At 41.8% G+C, this 21,661-nt stretch overlaps 1 protein-coding gene across 1 annotated transcript in view; it reads right to left on the bottom strand.

Moving 5' to 3' along the window:
- The window catches only part of LOC149173761 (putative inactive purple acid phosphatase 24), a 124,719-nt gene extending 103,842 nt beyond the window's left edge, over positions 1 to 20,877 (bottom strand). Inside the window, exons 1-3 of the mRNA XM_089427999.1 lie at positions 20,728 to 20,877; positions 20,316 to 20,504; positions 20,150 to 20,230 (exon numbers count right to left, since the gene is read on the bottom strand). Of these exons, the coding sequence (XP_089284125.1) occupies positions 20,150 to 20,230; positions 20,316 to 20,504; positions 20,728 to 20,862 (405 nt within the window). The 5' untranslated portion in view covers positions 20,863 to 20,877. The remainder of the gene's footprint in view (positions 1 to 20,149; positions 20,231 to 20,315; positions 20,505 to 20,727) is intronic.
- Between the last annotated feature and the right edge of the window lie 784 nt (positions 20,878 to 21,661).

The raw sequence follows: 21,661 nt of genomic DNA, 5'->3' as shown, positions 1-21,661 counted from the left end.
GATGTCTTCTTCACCAGGTCCTGATTTTCATCCTCCTCTTTGCAGACGATATTGCTCTCATTGCCTCCTCCCAAGAAGGCCTCCAGAGACAGCTGGATGCGCTCGCTGCTTTTTGTGACCGGAGGCATCTAACTGTAAACTTGGGTAAAACCAAAGTGATTATCTTCAATGGAGTCAAGAAATCCTCAGATTTCCGCTTCCTATTTAAAGGGGAAGAGATCGAGATTGTCAGCACCTATACATATTTGGGAGTTCAGTTCTCAGGGCCTCGCTTCAGCCTGCGGCCAGCCCTTCAGCCTCGGATCAACAAAGGGTATGGCTCCCTAGCCCTTCTGGAGAGGCAGTGTTTCCGGCACCACTTCCAGGACATCTCGTCCAAAATGAGCATCATGGACACCTTGATTCGCCCCACAGTGCTTTACGGCTCAGAGATTTGGGGTCCCTCTCTCCTAGAGCCAGATTGGGCTTCAGTGGAGCGAGTCCAGACCCTCCTTTTGCGTCGTTTCATCAGATGCAAGCAGACAGTTCCCCAGCACATCATTCTAGCTGAGTTCGGGGCTCAGCCTTTCCGTCTAGAGGTAATTTTCAGGTTAGTGTCCCTCCTGCACAGACTCCGAGGCTTGGCAGACGCGAGGAAGGGTCGTGACAGATACCCGTATTTAGCATATTGCTCCTCGGAGCACATCGCCCGTATGCAGACAGGCCGATCCAAATGTTGGTACACTAGTGTGACAGATATTCTAGAGGCTTCAGGAATTCATATTGACCACCTCCCTCCTTTTCAGTACTCTTTGAATGCTCCTGGCCACCTTCTTCCCAATCAGCAAGAGCTAAATAAAATCATTAAGGATGATATTTACAGACGATACATTCAGACTACATGGATCAATCCTCCCAATGGGTTGCGCCCAAAAATGGCCTTCTATGCGGAGCACTGCTTGGAGATCAGGGATGGGCTCATCATCAGACCTCAGTACACGTTCCAGCATTGGATGCATGCCCTTAGAATCCCCCTCAGGCAGTTCAGAGTTGGATCTCACAGACTCCGGGTGGAAACAGATCACCACATCGATAGGGCAGATAAGATCTGCCAGCTCTGTCATTTACAGGAGATAGAAACAAAGACACATTTCATCAGTGGATGCCCTGCATAATACGAGATCCAAGGTTGTTTCCATTGTCTCTTCAGGTCTTCTCAGACCTTGTCCAGCTTCCTCAGATATGTTGATCCGAGATGCCTAGCACTTTATCTCCAGGAGGCTTTCAGATTTCGGGCCCGTTTTCTTCAGCCTCCCACCAGATCGGACACTACATAGAAGATCACGGACTTCTTTAGGGCGCTACCCTCAGCACGGGGCACCAAAAGAACCATGGACCATCCCACTGACACTGAAAACAGATCAGTGCGGTCCCGGAGGGGCCGACCCACCAGACTGCACCAGCGCTCCAGGATTAGTTCCACCCCAAGGAGGCGCCTTAGAACTTCCAAGCGACATCATCGACAACCCATTGTATCTACAAGACAACAGACTTTGACAAGCTTCCCTCAGTTTTCTTCTCTTGACCTCGGATGTTAGGAGTAGGGGATAGACAGGGGATCCTTTCCCCCCCCCCCTCTTCTTCCTCTTCTTCTTCTTTTTCATCTCTGCTTCATCGCAGCGCTCTGTTTCGAAGCCGAAAGCTCCTTGCTTCTTCATTTACATTTTAGATGTATTTCCTGCTTTTTAAAAGAAATGTTAAAGGGGGTCGTTTGGTCCACCGACTTGCATAATGTAATCATTGTAACCGACAGTCTCGTTGAGCTACTATGGTCGTTTGTTGGACATTAATAAAATTATCTTATTATCTTATCTTATCTTATCTTTCGATGGTTGCATTTTAAGATGTCATTTCTTATGATTATCTACAAATATTATTAACAGTTTAACTATTCCTAATATATTGTCATTATGGTATAGTAAACCATAAAAGGCCAAATAAACTCATAGAGAGCATTGAAGTGTATGCCAAATCACATCAAAGATCCGCTGATGAGTACATTGTGTTCTACTAACCGCTTCCCTCGAAGATGGTATATGTAATGTCCCAAATGGGATATTTTGCAGAAAACTAATTCAACCAAAATTTCTCCATAAAATTATCATTCAATTTACAAAAGATTGCCATGTAAAGTAGAACAAGAGAATGCATACAATTCAATCATACAATGAGCAGGAATAATCTCAACTTTTATTATAATATCTAAACTGGGGTTTTACATACTGAAATAACAAAATAGTTGATATAGCTGAGATAGAACTGGCCTTAAGGATCTGCTCCAATGTTGCACGGGCCCTCCACCAACACTGAATTGAATTGCCATTGCTAAGCTCTACTGTGAATTCTAGATGAATACACCAAGGGGAGATGGGTACTCATCCAATCTCGCTGAATCACCTGAGGGTTTCTGTGATGGGGCTACTACTGAAGTGGAGCACTGGGTTCTCAACCTCTTGTTGTCGCGCAAATTGACACGACAACGCTCAGACCAGGGGCTGTCACTCTTATCCCCGATCCCTCCGTTTAAGCCTGTCTCCCGCGGCTAAGGGGGGTAGTCCCTGTGAGATGATGAGACCAACTGTCGACCAGTTGGTTGGGAGACACGAGACGCGACATGAAAAGCACTCGATGGATTTGATTAACTTAGCAGACCAGTGCCTTAAGAGATTGAGGTTAAAACGATTACTTGTTAAATGATATAAAAAATGTGGACCATGAACAACAATCAGCTAAATCACAATGCTCTTAGAAGGATGAAAACGATATCCAGCAACTGAAAATTTAAAAAGATGAATGTTTCAAACCACCACGAATCATGAATTATTAACCAGACATCGTATTCGCATCTCGACTTGAAAAATTTAGACCTCAGCATAAAAGATATAACGTGAAAACCACTGAAATTGGCAAAAATAATTTTCCACAAAATTTTTTATATTTTTCAATTTTTTTTTTAAAATGATTTTTAATTAAAACATTAAAACTAAAAATCTAAACTAAGGAAAATTTTAAAACTAAACTAAACAAAAAATTAAATTAAAATTAAAAAATCTAACGAAAACATTTTTATTTTTTATATTTTTTATAACAAAATTTAAAACATAAATCAAAATCTAATTAAAACATTTTAATCTAAAATCTAACTATAGCATAAAACTAACGCTAACACATTAAAATTTAATTAAAACAAAACTAAATAAAAACTAACATAAAAAAACTATAAAACGAAACTATGTAAAACCTAACTAAAAATCTATTTAAAATCTATAAAACGAAATTAAAAAAAAAATAAATTGAAATCTAAATCTACAATCTACGCTATGCATCTAAATAATTAAATCTGATAGAACCTACGACTACGCTGCAAAACTATCACGCTAAGATCAAGAATGCGGAGTCCGGATAATACGATACGGCCAAGAGTTTCAGTTTACCTGTTAAGCCCAAATCCGAATACCTGTAAGTTTGGATTATGCACCGACGAGGGCTGGCACTCACGCAATGATTTTTCTTTGTATTTTGCAGGTGTATTGACAGGCCGGCGCTCTGTGTATACGCCTGAATTGAGGCCGTCCTAAAACGCAGCCAATCGAATGTGCATCACAGCCATCAAAGAAATACTCTGCACGCTACAGCTCTCGGCGCTTGATGAAATGTATCCAGGAGATCCACGACCAGGCCACGCAAATGTCAACAAGGAAAATCCAATATTCGAATGCTTTGATCACTGAAGAAATTCTGCTAAAAGACTTTCGACTGGGCTCGGATTTTCCAGGGAATGCTAGCCGTCAGATTAATCATGATACAAAACAACTGCAATCGGGATCCTCAGTTGTCCTTTTCCGCCGCCGCCAAATGCTTATGCTGAAGGGTATCCACGCGAAATATTCAAGAGCTGTTTCACTGCTCAGGCTGGCCACCTTTTTTTTTATGGCGTGATCGATCTGGACTTATGGCTGGACGCTTGCAATGATAAATTCAACATGTGAAAACTCTGACCAGAACCCTGACTGCGAGAGGAATAAATCCGCTGATTTCTTTGGGGGTTCTCACGCTAATCACGTCTGGAACCAACCGTCGCAGAGACCACCTTTTGGAAAAATTTGCACAGATATATGAACGATGTATAGTTTAGCAATGCTTGAAAGCGGCTCAGAATGGCATTAACAAACAGCTGATGCATGTAGCAGAATAAAGCGATCCTCCGAGAGACAGAAAGTCTTCGAAACAGTAGGGTTTCTCACAGACTTATGCTTGGCAAACCCTTGAAGAAAAACCCGGCTCCTGCAAGTTGCAAAAAGGACAAAACCCTAATGAAAAAATGAACAAAAATTTGAAACCCTAGAACAGAAAAATTTGAAACCCCAAGACAGCTGATTAATTTACAAATTTTTGGCCCCTGAAATGCCAGATTTGACAATAATTGCAGTAATGTTTTCAATATATCAGAAATTTTGAACTTCACTGTGAGCAGAAAGAAAATCTCTCAATGTAAAACAGAAAGGAAACTCTTAATGATTAACCCAGGGCACAATCAGCTGGGCTCTGCACAGAAGAGCCTGTGGGAGTCGGCTGGTTCAGCCTAGAACTTCCCCAAACGCCCACAAATATCCTTCACTAAAAAGTTTCCCTGCACATCTCAAGCAACCATCAGCACAGAGAGAAAGAATGCTGCTAGATCTCAGAAAATAATGGAGATACCTGCCATTATTTCAGAAACCCTAGCAGCCCTCAAACCCTAGCAGGTGAACAAGATACCTGTGCTCACACTACTCTAAAAACAAGCTATGATTAATGGCTGAAAACTGAAATATGCAGAAAATTAAAGATCTCACAGCAATTCCAGAGAGTAACACCAACACGATTTGGACCCCAAAGTCTTTTTATTAACCAGAAAATCAGATTACAAGAGAGCTTTTCAGTACAGACTCACAGATCAGATGCCTTGAAATGACCCCCTAAGACCCTATATAAAGGAAATGATCCTAACGGCTAGTTCGAGTGATCCATGTAGAAATGATCTCGACCGTTGATGAGGATCAAGACATCTCTTGATCTCATCCGTCGATTTATTAACTTAAAATATTATTATTTTATTAGTTAGGGTTTTTGCTTCATTTTTTTTTTTAATTTTTTATTATTTTATTATTTTTATTCATTTTTTAATTTTTTAATTCATTTAACATGGATCACTGAACTAAGCTTTCGGAAACATCACCTAGGACCTAGGACTTAGGACTCATGAAGGGATTTAAAACATTTCTCAACCCTCAGGACACATTACATCATGACTTTTACAATTTACATCTCAAGGGGACAAGCCCACTTAATACAGACCCTCATAAAACACCCAGCTCTGCGACACCACGATAATCTAGCAGATCAACACACTAGGATTCTCCTAAAGTTCTAATGACAAAGTCAATCCCGGCTTTGGGGTCAGTTTTGAAGGAAAACTCTGCCGATCCGTGGATCGGTGAGACGAAAAACCTTCCGGGACGTGGATTATCATCAGAAAGTTAGGTTCACCTAGGCAAAATACATACATGACTCATGTCTGCTAAGATTATTTACAATTAATACATGCAGACTGGGTTTACAATCAAAAAGATCAAGCTGCTGATGATGGCAGGATGGCACGGACATGCTGATCAAGTGCTGCTTCTCTCTGTCAAGAAAAACGGGGTGCACTGCATGGGTAGTTGACCAGTAGAGGTCAACACCTCTCATACAAGAAGAAATACCAAATCCAAGATGTCCCCTAATGGCCTCCTCCTCCTCTTTTTATAAATCTGATGGACCCCTCTAGAACCTTTTATTTTATTATTATTTTAATCATGGAGCACTTTTCCCTCTTTATTTCAATTAAAATATCCTTTTTAATGTGAGAAAATGGTAAATTGGCCTCTATACCCTCTCCGACCACTGAAAGCCACTTCTCAACATCCCATCTTGTAGATCTTTTCATTCTGGTTCCAACGAGCTATTAAACTGACGTGTTCCATCAATCAATCCTCCCGGAATGCCACCTCGAGCATAATTAATTAGGTTAGGCCCCATAATAATGTAAATTTTTAAAAGTTGTCAGAATGTAATGAAACGAAAGGAAAACTGTGCAGGTGATGGAATATGCCAAGCGAATACCATCAAATCCCATAAAAACTCCTCAAAACTCCCTCAAAACCCCTAATGACATAAACCTACTCCCATGATCTGGTCATCCCATGCCCTGGAAATAAAATTGGGGATATGACAAATCCTCCTACCCCATGATTGCTTGCCCTCAAGAAATCCGCACCTGTCTACTCTAGAGGCATCTGCAAACTGATACCAGGGTCCCATATGAACCACTAGTCCACGTCATGCCTTCAAGCGGTGCAAACGTGACTGGATCTACCTCAACTTGCTACCAGTAGACCCACCATGGCCAATCATCGCCCAAGTCTCATGGCTCGGACCATGCTTTGTCTTCGGCTATAGTTGTTGCTCCAACAAGTGAATGCTAACTCATCACCTCTCTCCAATCCAACCTCTGGCATAGGCCGAGGTCAACCCCACTCTACTAATGCTTGGCTAGTGCTACTAAAATACTAATGAACTGTCGGTCCACATCCCACCACCCACTGAAATAGGTAGTAACCCTCTCATCTAAGGGCTACTTTTGTACTATGCCCTAAACTAAGGATGATACTCCATCAAAAGGATACCAACTCATGATCTCCTGCCAATCTATCCTGAATGCATAGGCACCTATATATGAAACAAGTCCCCTATGTTGAACCATGCCTATCTCACACAACTCTGTCTGGCCAATCAACAATATCCATCAATAAAATCCTGTCTCTCCCTATAATGGGTACACGTGACCAAACTGAACTACACACCCTATTTATGTACTCCTTGAGAGGGCTACTCCCTGAGAGTACTGCAACTTTGCCAGGTGCTTGTGCATCTATCTGCACCTCATCAGTAGATTGGCCCAAAGATGGATGCACCACCATCTCCAAAAGATCCTCCCTCATCTGACTGAAAACTCCATGCTCCTCCAGTCTACCAACCCCCTGCCAAACTAACCTGTCAGTCTCCAACACCTCTTGACGATATGTGTCTGCATGCATTATAATCATGTTGGTTATATGTGCATCTGTCTACTCCTCATCAGTGACTGGTCCAAAAGATGGTTGCTCATCCTCCTCTATCATGGGCTCAACATGAACCCCCAACTGGCTCTCCACATTGTGCATATCGTCCCCCTCAGCTAACTCCTGCTCCTCTATGTGCTCTCCATGTTGAATCATCAGTCGCTCACCTGGAAAGTCTTCTCCCTAGACAATATGTTGCTCATCGTACTCCATCTCACATGAATGCATACCTGGGCCGCTTCCAACATACCCACATGACTGCTCATGCTCCTCAGGGGTATCCTCATATGAACTCATGGACTCAACCATAAAAGAAGAATCCTCACCCTAAAAGTCATAAGGATCTCCCCCTGCTCTACCCTTGTCATCTCCTCTACATCACTCAAGCATGAGTGGCCAGGTACCCAAGGTTCCTTGCAGATGAAGCAAAGACCCTTCCTCCTCAGCTCATTCCTGCTCCATTGTTGGTCGCCATAAATCCACAACTCCTCCTCCTGGGTCAATCGTCTCCTGAACAGCGCGATGTTCTACTCAACTAACCTCCTAGTTAGTTCATAAGCAGCGGATGAAAACAATTGTTCCTCCCTCCAAATGGCCAACAAGCTAGACTGCAGCCTCTTGCAAATGGCATCATGGCCTCTCATAAATGAGGACAAAATGGATTGCATGTGTGTTATGACAGTGCCAGGGTGATTTCTCCTAATGTTGAAGAAGCATTGGAACATCTATAGGATCAAATCGTCACACTCCAACTCAAACATGAGGTCATAAGATCTAACCAAGGCCATGACTTCTAGAATCTCTAGCCTCTTCCCAAATGTAGGGCCCTCACTGTTATCCAAATCCTGAAAGGTCTCTACTATCAATCTGAAGACTCTCCTCATAAAGCCATCAATGTAAGGAGGTATAGGTGCGGCCAACATCATGATACTACTAAGACAAGAAGCAACTGGAAATTTGACCACTATACAAGGATGCATCAAAAATTTGTGTTGTATGAGAGCAAGCATGGCTAGTTTTAGAGCCCAAACCAAGCTCTTCCCATTTGACTGACGCACCTTGGAGAGAAGTGAAGCAAGTTCTTCTAGTTTGAGAATGGATTTTGTTGTAACCCCCATGCATCTCAAATCTGTTCCAAGTGCGAAGATTTTGTATCCCAACTCATGTTTTTTCTGTGGCTGTTCTTGTTGTAGCAAAGTAAGTATTCCCTTGGAAAGGGATCTATTGATTTCCGTCACCAGTTTATTAAGGGCATGTGTGAAGGTTTCATCCATGTTCAAGTTTAATGATGGCAAGTACATCTAACTGTTTTATTCATGACTTCACTCACAAACTTTCCCTATCATAGTTTTTAGCAAAAAGTCCATATAATGATGGTACACTGACTTTTCAACAAGAATAATAAGACAACATATCATTGGACTTACTTAATAGGTGCTGACTTCTATGGACTTAGACTGACAACACAATAGAATATCACCAATTGACCCAATTCAGTCTGCTCATCTTTTACACCCAACACTCAATTTGTCATGACAAGATACATGCAACTTGACAACAAGTCTGCTCATTAAAATCTTCGGCAATACAAACTAGAGTTTTGGACACAATGGGCAAGAAAATTCTGACCTTACTAACACACACAATATTTCCAAACTCAAACAACGCCTCTGATGACAATGACATGCCCAACAACGTGTAAAAACAACTATAACACTTTAAATGAATTAAATCAATAGAAACTAGCGGCACAAAATCTCTCCAACAATTAGGAAATTAGGCTATGACAAAAGAAATGGAATTTAGAAAGGGAACCTGGTAACGTTCTGCAATTTGGTGACAGTTTGGCTTGCTTGGAACCAATTGACTAATCATGAAACTGATCCGATTGTTGAGGCTCGTAGGAATGATGGTTTTGTTCTAGGATGCACAAAATAGGTTCTGCTCCCTAAAAAATGCTAGATTAATACTCAACTAAGAAAATAACTCGAGCTCACCATGTGTCAATGTTGGACAAAACTTGGATCATGATTTGTCGTCTTGGCAGGGAGGGCTCTACGCTCCAACTTAGGTAATTGTATAGGGATGCCACCACAGACTGATCTCATGTTGCCAACATCCCTTTCATCGCACTGCTTAATACAGCAAGGGCAAAGCATCTAACGTACTGGACATGTTAGCTCTACTATTCAAAGCTAATTTTCTGAGGTCAGAGACAAGCTTGGTCTACTTGGTTGTGCTTAAAAGGCTTCCACATTTGGCCACTTTCTCCTTTTCCTTCTATTTCGCTTTCTATCTGTCACCCATTCCTCTATTTCCTTTCTAAACCCGACAGATTAAACCCCTTTGGCCTTAAGCCCCGAGCGCCAAACCTCAAATAAACCATAAAACCTCACCCACATAACCCCACACTTTCGTAATCCATCGCGCCTCATCCCTGCCGTTGATCACCACCCGCCGAATCTAACGGCTCCTGTCGTGCCCGATAAAGTAACCTGCACGATCTTTTCTCCATCGTCCGAACATTTCCATAAAGATCCGACGGCATTCGCTCTCCTCGCACCCGCAACCCGATCGAACGTTAGCGCGCGATGACAGCAGTTTTTCTCTCTAATCTGCCGCTACGTGTCGATCGCTGAGTGGAATCACGTGACTTTCGGTTTTTACTGCTTAGGGCCCGAGAGCGGTGCAATCAAAACCATTACCGCCCATCCAATCCGCCCCCGCTTGTTAACGCCCGCGCAGCTTCGCCACCCGATGACCATCCGATCTGTCCACCGAAGATCTGACGGCCCCGATTGACCCTGCTCTCACCATGACCGATAGCCTTCGCCGAGTCATCTCCGCCATCCATTTCCCCGATCTGACGGCTATTGTCACCGCTCACCCAAATCGTCCACTCGCCCATGCAGTCCATGTTCTCTGACCACTCCGCTCGCCCGAAGGAGGAAGGTAACCAGCTTCCTAGTACCAGTCGCAGTCAGACCCCAACCACCATGTTTAACAGACAGTATGGCCAAGGAAGAAAAGTACAGAGCACGACCCTGTAACTGCATTTATCAGTTATAGAACTTCATGGTACGAACACTCCAACTGCCTAAGAGGACAGCACAACATCTGAGTAGATCGGATTTATCCACTACAGCAAACAAACACAGTCAGAGACTCCATCAGGCAGTTAAATGCAGTTGGTGGTCAATTATGACCCTCCATACCTAAATTGGCCAAGGGCCCTTGTAATGTAAAATCTATAAATACCCAGAAGAAAGATGTAATCAGAGTTGATGGTTGGCATTTTGATGTGAGGTTCAACTTCTGGAGATTGTAGATATTTTGACACTTGCAGCGTCTCGTCTTCATTTTCAGCTAATACAAGCTTCTTTTGCTGTTAACTGCTCACTTTCCATTTTCTTCTATTCCAAGCTATGCCTGATATGCTGTATTCTTGAGCTCTTGATGTTTAGCATTAGAATAGCTATCATCCTATCTCTGTGTTAAAATCTTGTATGCATCATTGAATAGGTGGTCCAAGTTTCTTTCTATCTAATGCAGGAGAGTTGTCATCCTGTCTTTGCATTAGTAGATTATATTTGCAGACTTCTTTACTGGTTGCAGTCGGCCATCACATGGTCTTGTGCATCTGCTGGTGTGGTCAGTATTCTCCATATTCACCCAATCTCTAAACTGTGAGTAGTTGGTGGTCTAAAGCCTTGTAGTCTGGGGGTGTTCACGCATGTCTGGAGTGAAACAAAGTAGAAGTGGTTATCTGGCTTGGACAAGCATCATTCCTCCCATTCATCCATTAAACCTACAACAATAGTTGAATTTATATGTTACCAGGCATCTCCGATCTACAACCTATGAGAGTTTCTTGGAATCCTAACAGGACACTCTCTTTGCGGCACAGTACACTCCCTTTTGGCAAATCGCACCACTACAGGGGTACTCAGTGTGTACTATACATATTGTCAAACTATTCACCCGCACTAAAATGCATTCAAATAGGAATTCACCATCCTCGCTGATTGACTACAGCTGTTTTGATGACTGGCAACATTCTTACTACCCTGTTCGAGTTGGGATTAATAGATCAAGTTCTTCTTGCTGCCCAACGTTGTCTCTTTACTCCACAACCACAACTCCCCTTGGGCGTTTCAGCAACCATGAAACAAGTAGCTTCCAATATTACTGTTCTCGACCCTGGGAAATGTTGTCAGCTTGATAACTCGGTTCTTCAACACGAGATCAGCTCTTGCATGCATTCTCATGCAACCTTGTTGTGGCTCGAATTTGGCCTAACGTTGATTCAGAAAATTACGCCCTGGGAAATTCCTTACTAAACCTTGACGAATTAGTGGAATTGGATTCTGGTATGGACAATGGATTTGGTGGCCCAATCCATGTCGTAGTTGCAAACTGAGACGTTTGTTGGCCAATCGCACCTACGTCCAACTGTCGGCCACCATCCCTGCTCTCAATGGCTCAATCCTACATAATGTCCAGGTCATTCAGCTGGCTTGACCCTCCTACGCATTAACTTTGATCGGATCAACAGAGTGGCTCCTTTGCACGCACAGGCATCCCACAGATCGTTCAATCATCAATGCAGGAAGACGTCAATGACATGCTCGGCACAACAAACTCAACGTTCCAGTCAACAAAATAACTTTGGCTAACTTAACACGTGGGATGCGTGTCTAATTCAGAGGAATTTGAACCTTTGCGTGCAACCAACATTTTCACATAAAAAAAATGACGCACCAATGACGGTGGTTTAATAAATTGGCTTCTCGGCTCTTTCAGAAAATTGCCGATCATGCCCAAGAAATTCCGGCCCACCAAGAAATAAGGAACATACCCCTATTTGTGAAGAATCTCATTTTCAATTGCTGAGTAGATTTCATGCTCTTGTGAATAATGCAAAATGCTCTGATTTTATGAAAAATTCGGCCCCAATATCAAATGTAGTTTCTTCCTCATTCGGCCCTCCCTTAGATGATCGTCAGCGAGGCACAAGAATCAAGTTTTGTCCATCAGAAATTATTCACGTACACAACGTCCCTCACATTATGTTGCTCGATACCTTCAAATGATGATAGATTGATTTAGCTCTTAGCCACAAACTCGAGAAACTAACGTTTTGACCCAATTATATTAATCTTTTGCTCTTCAGAATTTTGTCTACAAAAAGGTTTCAATTTTCAGCCAATAATGATGGTTCTGGACTGCCCACAAGGAGAATAATTCGGCTTTACTTCATATTTGAAGGAACAAGCAACTCGACCTCAAACCCTTGATCAATTTGCAATGAATCCTCAAGCTGGCAAGATGCACAGCTATGATACTACTGGAATGTACCAAATGGGTATTTTGCAGATTTTGTAGAAAACTAATTCAACCAAAATTTCTCCATAAAATTATCATTCAATTTACAGAAGATTTCCATGTAAAATAGAACAAGATAATGCATGCAATTCAATCATACAATGAACAAGAATAATCTCAACTTTTATTATAATATCTCAACTGGGGTTTTACATGCTGAAATAACAAAATAGTTGATATAGCTAAGATAGAATTGGCCTCAAGGATCTGGTTCAATGCTACACGGGCCCTCCACCAAAACTGAACTGAACTGCCACTACTAAGCTCTCCTGTGAATTCTGGATGAATTCACCAAGGGGAGATGGGTACTCACCCGATCTCGTTGAATCACCCGAGGGTTTCTGTCCTAGGGCTACTGCTGAAGTGGAGAACCAAGTTCTCAACCTCTCATACAAGAAGAAATACCAAATCCAAGATGTCCCCTAATGTCCTCCTCCTCTTTTTATAAATATGATGGACTCCTCTAGAACCTTTTATTTTATTATTATTTTAATCATGGAGCACTTTTCCCTCTTTTATTTCAATTAAAATATTTTTTTTTAATGTGGGAAAATGGTAAATTGGCCACTATACTCTCTCCAACCACTGAAAGTCACTTCTCAGCATCCCATCTTGTAGATATTCTCGTTCCGGTTCCAACGAGTTATTACACTGAGGTGTTCCATCAATTAATCCTCCTGGAATGTGTTGAAATTTCTAAGTCTAACACGTGAGAAATTCTTCCTGCATTATCTGATTTATTTCACCTACTTGTTTATTTCTTAACAAGTTATTTAACCATATAAATACTGAAAATAAACACAAATGTAGTCTCAACTCATCTACAGATCATCAACTGAAAATAACAGACAAACACACAAGGGACACTGTTATTTTTGGACAATCGTCCCCAGAAAAACCCAACTTGGGAAAACCGGTGCAGCAGTTCTGAGGGTTTTATTATTAAGCAGCTTTCTTGAGTACAACTAGGGTGCCAAACTGGCTCACCCAACAAAGATATCTATCTGGTAGTAATACCTCTCTTCGAAAGCAGATATTCAACAAGTCTGCTCCACGAAAATCTCTCCAACGCTTCTCTGAGGCTCTGCGTCAGCCCTCCTGGCCTCTGCGTCACTCTGAAACCCCCTGCATCAGCCTTCTGCTGCTCTGTGCTGGCTCTTTGGCCTTCTGCGTCACCCACGCAGGCCTTGCTAGCCTCTGTGCACTTTGGCCCTCTGCGTGGCTCCTGTTGGCTCTGCGTAGCCTCCTCAATCTCTGCGCTGGTCCTTTGGCACTATCTCTGCCTCTCTATTATGCACTCACTGCCCCTCACTGCAACTCAGATCACTTGTTCGAATTTTCTCAGCAAACCCCGCTCCAAAAAATCAAACTGACTGATCAATCTTGGTGTATCTCCAACTGACCCTCAAGCCTCCTCTTATACTTTTCCTGTTGAGTCTTCAATGGCCGAGATTAAGTCTCTAATCAACGGCTAAGATTAGATTTGGCTTGATCCATGTCATTTAGAACATTCTCACCCAGTTTTATATTAATACCCATTAATATTTTAATTTTCCTAAGTTTAGACTTAGGAACCCCATTAAAAATATTAATTATTTTAATATCTCTCTAACCGGGTGGAATTTCCCCAAACTATTTCTGGGTCTTGTAGATCTCATGTGGTTTAGCCTCTCCACCAATTTTCATGGCTAGAGCACATCCGATGCTACAACAAATCAACACTCCCTCTTAGCCAAGAATGTGCTCTAGTAATGTTCCACCATTGAACATCACACTGATCCTCCAGCACCGGTACCTGTGTTGATGTTGGGCTTACTGCCCTATTCCATTGCACTACTACCCCCTGTAATGCTGCCCATGGCTCTGCCACTACCACTGCTACATTTGTACAGCAGCTCCCTATGCATCCGTGTTGCTGTTGGTCCTTCCTCCCAACATTGCATCTGCACTACAGTTCTCTCTCATCATGTTGCATCGTGTTGCCCATAGCACTACCACTGCTATTGTTGTACTGCAACTCAGTTACTGAGATGTAAGTAACTGATCTACCCAACTACTGACATCCTTGTCAGGCTAGAAGCCCTCTGCTGCTATCATGTGCTTCCGCTGCTGCCTTTGTGCTGCTGCAGCACTTTTGTGCCTCTCGCACTGTTACAACCCCCTCTGTGCCTCTCTGTCCTGCCGCAACCATATTTGTGCCTCTCACACTGCTGCAACCCCCACTGCACTGCTATAGATCACTGCACTCTAGCACTGCCATGTTGCTCCATCCGCATCTTGCTTCTACTGACATTCGTCATCCTGCCACTGTCTCTTGGGGCTCCTATAGCCGGATATGATCCAAGAGTTTGGGTACCTCAAGGATCCTGCCCCACATCTTTTGTAGTACTCCTGACTACAGTTCGATGTCTCCCCACCTCTTCTCTAGAGGTGCATGAGCACTCATGGCACAGTCATCATCCGTCTCGACTTCTTTCTCCACCTTAGCCAGAGTTACCTTGGAGTCAAAAGCCTCTCCCTTATTCTTCTTCCTGGGACACTGGGTTGCACAATGGCCCAACTCCCCACAATGGAAGCACTTTACCTTGGAGATGTCCTTCTTCTTCCTCTTCCCCTGCTATCCCGCAGATGCTAGAGCGCATCCTCCTCCTCCTCTTTCTTAATTCGACCTCCTTTGCCACTACTTCTCACCTTGGTCAACCGTTTGATCTCTTCTTGGCGAAGAGCTTCCCACATCTCTTCCCATCCTCGAAGAGTAGCTCTGCCCAAAATGATTTGGAGAAATGTCTCCCAATCATTAGAGACTGCATTCAGGGCGGTCCTCACCATGAACTCCTGATCCGGTGTGGCCCCTATGGAAGTAAGTTGGTCCCAAATCTCTTGCACCCTGCTGAGGTATAGATCTATCTTCTCCCCCTTTTGCATTTGATACGATTGCAGTTGATTCTCCAGTAGCATTTTCCTCTGCACGGAAGTGCCTTGATACAATGTCGTCAAGGTATCCCACATCTCCTTTATCATGTTCTTCTCGACAATATGTTGTACTACATGATCCTTGACCCCATCAAGGATTATGCACTTTGCCTTGGCCATTGCATCCTCATACCTTTTATTATCAGCTGGGTCGACTGGGATAGCCATGGTTCTCAAGGCGAAGCCGAAGCCCTTGATGTGATGTCTATCCAGAACAGACAGGAACCTGGCCTTCCAGATGACAAAGTTGGAGGCCTCGTCCAACATGTCCTGATCCCTCAGTCCATTCATTACCATCTTCACTCTTCTCCTCGACTCCCTCTGAGTCTCGACTTCCCTCCTAGAAGTTCTCTTCTAGACTCCCTCTGAGTCTCGATTTCCCTCCTAGAAATCCTCCTGCCAACAATCGAACCGCTCCTCTCCAATCCTCTTTGCACCTGCAACACGGATCTGGATTTCTTGGCTAGAAATCCGCCTAGGCAGCGACTCCCTCTACCTTGGTTCTATCCCGTTAGGTACTGTTCTGCTTCGACAGCAACAACACCCCACCAGCTTCTCAATTCACAATCTGCCCACAGCTCCCTAGGCCCCAACATTTGAAGAAACTGAGCCTCTTAGCTCTGCGCAATCTCGAGAAGGCTGAGTCGTACCTCTAGCCAACTGCGTCACTCCTACTTGGCTGAGTAGGATGACTTGGCTCTTCATGAGCCTCTTTCGCCTCTCATTGCCTCTGTGTTGGCCCTCTTTCTGCTTGAAATGATGATGCGGGCCCTCTGCGTCACTCCTTCTCTGCTGCCTTCTTCTTAGGAACAACTCTGTCTCTCGGGACAGTTGTTTCTGCTGCAAATTTTCTGATTTAGCTGGTGTCTTCAATTCTCCTGTGATCTACAACACTCCGATACCATGTTGAAATTTCTAAGTCTGACACATTAGAAATCCCTACTGCATTATCTTGTTTAATTTCTCCTACTTGTTCATTCCATTAGCAAGTTATTTATAAATATAAATACTGAAATCTAAGTTGCAAGAAACGGGGAAATGGGTACAACTTCTCGAAACGGGCATGGGTACGAAACGTGACACCCCCAAATTTTGGAAACGGGGAAACGCAATATCTCTCTCTCTCTCTATATATATATATATATTGGGACATTTAAGAAATAATGTGCAATCATAAAGCATATATGATACATTCTAATTTATTACATTATGATTAAATTGTCAATTGTCAATGCATAAACTATAAGTCTCTAAATTTACATCACATTTACTCATAAATGATCACATAATGAAAATAGCAATATCCAAAATCAGCCACGAGAATTTCTAATTTCTTGTCTCGTGCTTGATTGGGAGTCTCCTCCTACATAGTCGAACGACCTTAGTGCTCTTGATTAAATACAAGTTCCATACCCTAGTATCCTACATGCTCTTGATTATTGAGAGTCTCCCCTACATAGAGGGGTTGGTTTTCTTGATTAAATACAAGTTCCATACCCTAGTACATGACAAAATCCAATGGAAACATTGCAAACCCTCCAATCTTGAAATCCTGAAAAACAGATAAGTTTGTTGGATTTTGAGTGAGATTTAAAATTCTACTTTCTCCATATATAATCCAATGAGGGCGAAACTACTCTCAAACATCCTGATTCATTTCATGGTAATGTTAAAAATTTAAGTAAAAGCATGAAAATGAAAAATAAAGGCGAATGTCACTTTTACTTTAAGAATTTAACGTGGTAACATTACTATGAACTGCATATCAACACTGGGGCCATAAGATTGAACATTAGGCTGCCCCACTCAAAAAAATCCTCTTTTTTATAACTTGGGAGGCATCTAGAAGCATCCATAAGATATTTTAGTCGCCCAACAAAAATTAGAAGCGAAAAAATAAAAATAAAAAACAAGAAAAAGCTAAGTTGCAGGAAACATGGGTCTAGGGTCCGTTTCCGTACGAAAACGGGGAAACCCGTACCGTACGGCCCGGAAACTCGTTTCTGGGCTGTCTGGTGTTGTTTCCTCATGCAAATTGACTTTTTCTTATGTTTTTATTATTATTTTGTTTTCTATTTTTTTATTGGGCTACTAAAGTGGCTTCTAAATTTAATCATAATGTTTAAATGTAATAAATTATAATGTATCACGTATGCTTTATGATTGCACATAACATTTCTTAAATGTCCTAAATTCTAATATATATATATATATATATATATATATATATATATTCGCGTTTCCCCATTTCCAAAATTTGGGGAGGTCGCGTTTCATACCCGTGCCCGTTTCAGAAACTCGTACCCGTTTCCCCGTTTTGTGTAACTTAGAGAAAAAGTCAAGTTAGAAGAGGACACTTCGCCGTACGGCCTGGAAACTCGTTTCCGACCGTACTGGCCACATTTCCTCCTCGAGAAACGGGCTAGTATGGCCAGAAACGAGTTTCCAGGCCGTACGATACGAGTTTCCTTGTTTCCGGTTGGAAACAGACCCTTCTCCAACGTTTCCTGCAACTTAGACTGAAATAAACACAAATGCAGCCTTAACTCATATACAGGTCAGCAACTGAAATAACTGAGACAAGCACACAAGGGACACCGTTATTTTTGGACAATCGTCCCCGGAAAAACCCAACTTGGGAAAACCGATGCAGTTGAGGGTTTTATTATTAAGTAGCTTTCTTGAGTACAACTAGGGTGCCAAACTGACTCACCCAATAGAGATATGTATTTGGCAGTAATACCTTTATTCGGAAGCAGATATTCAGCAAGTTTGCTCCACGAAAATCTCTCCAACGCTTCTCTGAGGCTCTGCGTCGCCCTCCTAGCCTCTGACTCACTCTGAAACCCCCTACGTCAGCCTTCTGCTGCTCTTCACTAGCTCTTTGGCCTTCTGCGTCACCCACGCAGGCCCTGCTAGCCTCTGCGCAGTCACTCTGGCCCTCTGCATGGCTCCTGCTAGCTCTGCGTAGCCTCCTCAATCTCTGCACTGGTCCTTCGGCACTATCTCTGCCTCTCTGCTATGCACTCATTGCCCCTCGCTACAACTCAGATCACTTGTTCGAATTTTCTCAGCAAACCCCGCTCCAGAAAATCGAACTGACTGATCAATCTTGGTGTATCTCCAACTGACCCTCAAGCCTCCTCTTATACTTTTCCTATTGAGTCTTCAACGGTCGAGATTAAGTCTCTAATCAACGGCTAAGATTAGATTTGGTTTGATCCATGTTATTTAAAGATTCTCACCCAGTTTTATATTAATACCCATTAATATTTTAATTTTCCTAAGTTTAGACTTAAGAACCACATTAAAAATATTAATTATTTTAATATCTCTCTAACTGGGTGGAATTTCCCCAAACCATTTATAGGTCTTGGAGATCTCATGTGCTTTAGCCTCTCCACCAATTTTCATGGCTAGAGCACATCCGATGCTACCACAAATCAACAGAATGCCACTTCGAACATAATTAATTAAGTTAGGCCCCATAATAATGTAATTTTTTGAAATTTGTCAGAATACAACAAAACGAAAAGCAAACTATGCGGGTGATGGAATATGCCAAGCGAATGCCATCGGATCCCATAAAAACTCCTCAAAACTCTCTCAGAACCCCTGATGACATAAACCTGCTACCATGATCTGGTCATCCTGTACCCTGGTAATCCAACCTAGTTATACTATGGAGGAAAATAAAAATGGTGATATGATGGTATAATTGATAATATGTGAAGGAAACATGATTAGAAAAAGTAGGGACCATTCATAACAAATTGACAGTGTTTCAAACGACATAGCATTTCCCTGCGCTAGGTTTTGATTGTACACAAGAGTCTTGAAAGTGTAGTTGTTAAACTAAAAACATGGCCTAAATAATGTTCAGATCACATCTAAATGTCACAAAGTACTATTTCCAAAACCTGTTAAAGCACTTAAGTTCCCAAATAAAATGACATTGCCCTACATGAATATGCCATTACACGATTGAGGTCAAAATCCGTGGAATGACAAATCTTCTCTAAGGCATTGATTTATGACCCACACGTTCAACTTTGTATGCCATTTCCCACTTTAAACAGTCTTCACCTGGAGCCCTGACTTCCTGACACAGCATACACAAATGCCTATTACTTGAGTGGAAACATACCCTTAAAAATTGAATATCATTTGAGGCTAAGACAAAGGGTTGTCATAACCACTTCCAACTTCTCACAATTAACATGGTATCAAAAACAATACGTTAATACATGCTCATTCTGGAAAATTTAATGTAGAAGTGCTATACAAATTTGATATTTGGGTATAATTCATACAAAATACAATTAAGAATATCAAGAAAACACTTGGACGGCTGCTCTTGATACAAGGTCAGGCCTCTTTGGAGTCTGCCAAGATTTCATTTAGGTATCTCAATGTAGGAAGGATACACATTTACTTATGTTGGTAAACATAATGCAGTCATCTCTTGTTGGGTAAAGAACGGGAAAAGGTGACGTATACAAAGGAAAATAATCACCACAAATCCTTTTCAAAATTAACTTCTTAGTTTCTTTTTCCTCATGCAAATCTTTATAACGTACTATCTTTTCATAGGTTGGTAGAGGTCTTGCCTGTACAAGAATTTTTCCGGTAGTAGCATGTACTCTAACATACCCAAATTTTGATATACGCACTAAACTCCAGCTCTTAGCCTGCATAATTTTGAACTAAACCAATTAGATTTTCCTACAATCTCAAAATATCTGCAGATAAGAATTCATCGGCTATAATGCATACCATCGTGATGAAAGAGTCAAGCTCGAATCCAGACATTCCAATGATGACATGCACTGGGGCAGAGTACATGGAACTATTGTAATTATCAAACCCTCCATGGTCCCTTATTGGATAATTCAAACACTGGCTGTTATTCACGGCACAGGTACGCTCATAATTGTGGACATGACCCCATAATGCAAGATCCACCTAAATCATTTCAATTTTATACATGCTAGCTTCAGAAACATGCTTTCCATAGTACTGTGGATGATACTGCTATACATAATACTGAAATGGAACATTTTGAGATAGAGAAATTCTTGTTTCATTGATTTGGCATAAAAATTGCTGTTAAATACATCAAAAAGAAGAATATATTATGGGTACTGCCTCAAGGAATCTTCACAATGAACTCATAATTTTTACAAACCTGATAAAATAGGAGAAAGGGTTCAATCACCGAGCGAAAGTGAACGTCCACAGAAGGAATTATTGTGCTAAAAATGAAGCCCCCTTCAAGGGAGGAATATTGTGGCCTATGACTGTCACATATCAAACAGCACATTTTCAACTGCTACGTTATATATCAAATCTTTGCTAACCTGCAAAAATCAATAAAAATAGGGGCATTACCTATAAAATTAATATTTTCTGATTCTCTTACAACAGAAACTTCTTGAGAAGACAACTTCCATTCTGCATAATATTCTTAAATAATTATCTAGGGAAGAAATGCCTCATGCCTGTCAAGTTCCGCAGCATCCACTTTAACATGTATGTACATAGCAGTTCCATCATCATTTTTGGTCACTTGTGAATATTAATGTAATTTCATTCTTTCATCCTTGGAAAATTTCTATGAAGAATGTCCAAGGTTTGATTAGAGTCAGTGTCCTGTTACCCGTCCTTTTAGCAAGGGTACCTTTAGTAAAAAAAAATAATTCCTTTCAATGAATGGGGCTGGACAAGAATAGGTCTGTTTTGGAGAGATGCTTCCCGATGATTCACTACAATCGGAAAGAAGTACGTTACAGCAGTATGAGTTTGATAATCATCTCATGAAAATTAAAGACCAATAAATACAAGCAAAGGGATGTTTCCTCCTTGAAACCCAGGCTCATCATAAAGATCTACTATGGTCAAAGAATGATGCTAGTGTCTCCCTTGAAGTGTATAACATTAAACAAAGCCTTGGATGCAGTTGATGAACAGAGTTATATTGAAGAAGAGCAGGTTTATGAAGCCCCGAAGGCAGAGTGCACACAACTTTGGAGATTTATGCAAGGCCTCAAAAGAAGAAGAGTCAAAATACAAAATGGTTGAGGAAATGAGGAACCCGTAGCAGCTGTTGTTACTGTTGACCA

Source organism: Pinus tabuliformis, chromosome 4_2 (assembly GCF_031772625.1).
Source record: "Pinus tabuliformis cultivar Carrire ecotype Pingquan chromosome 4_2, CPIR1, whole genome shotgun sequence".
NCBI classification, from domain to species: Eukaryota; Viridiplantae; Streptophyta; class Pinopsida; order Pinales; family Pinaceae; genus Pinus; species Pinus tabuliformis.
Note: the sequence above shows the minus strand (reverse complement) of the source record. Positions and strands in the feature narration are given on the sequence as shown.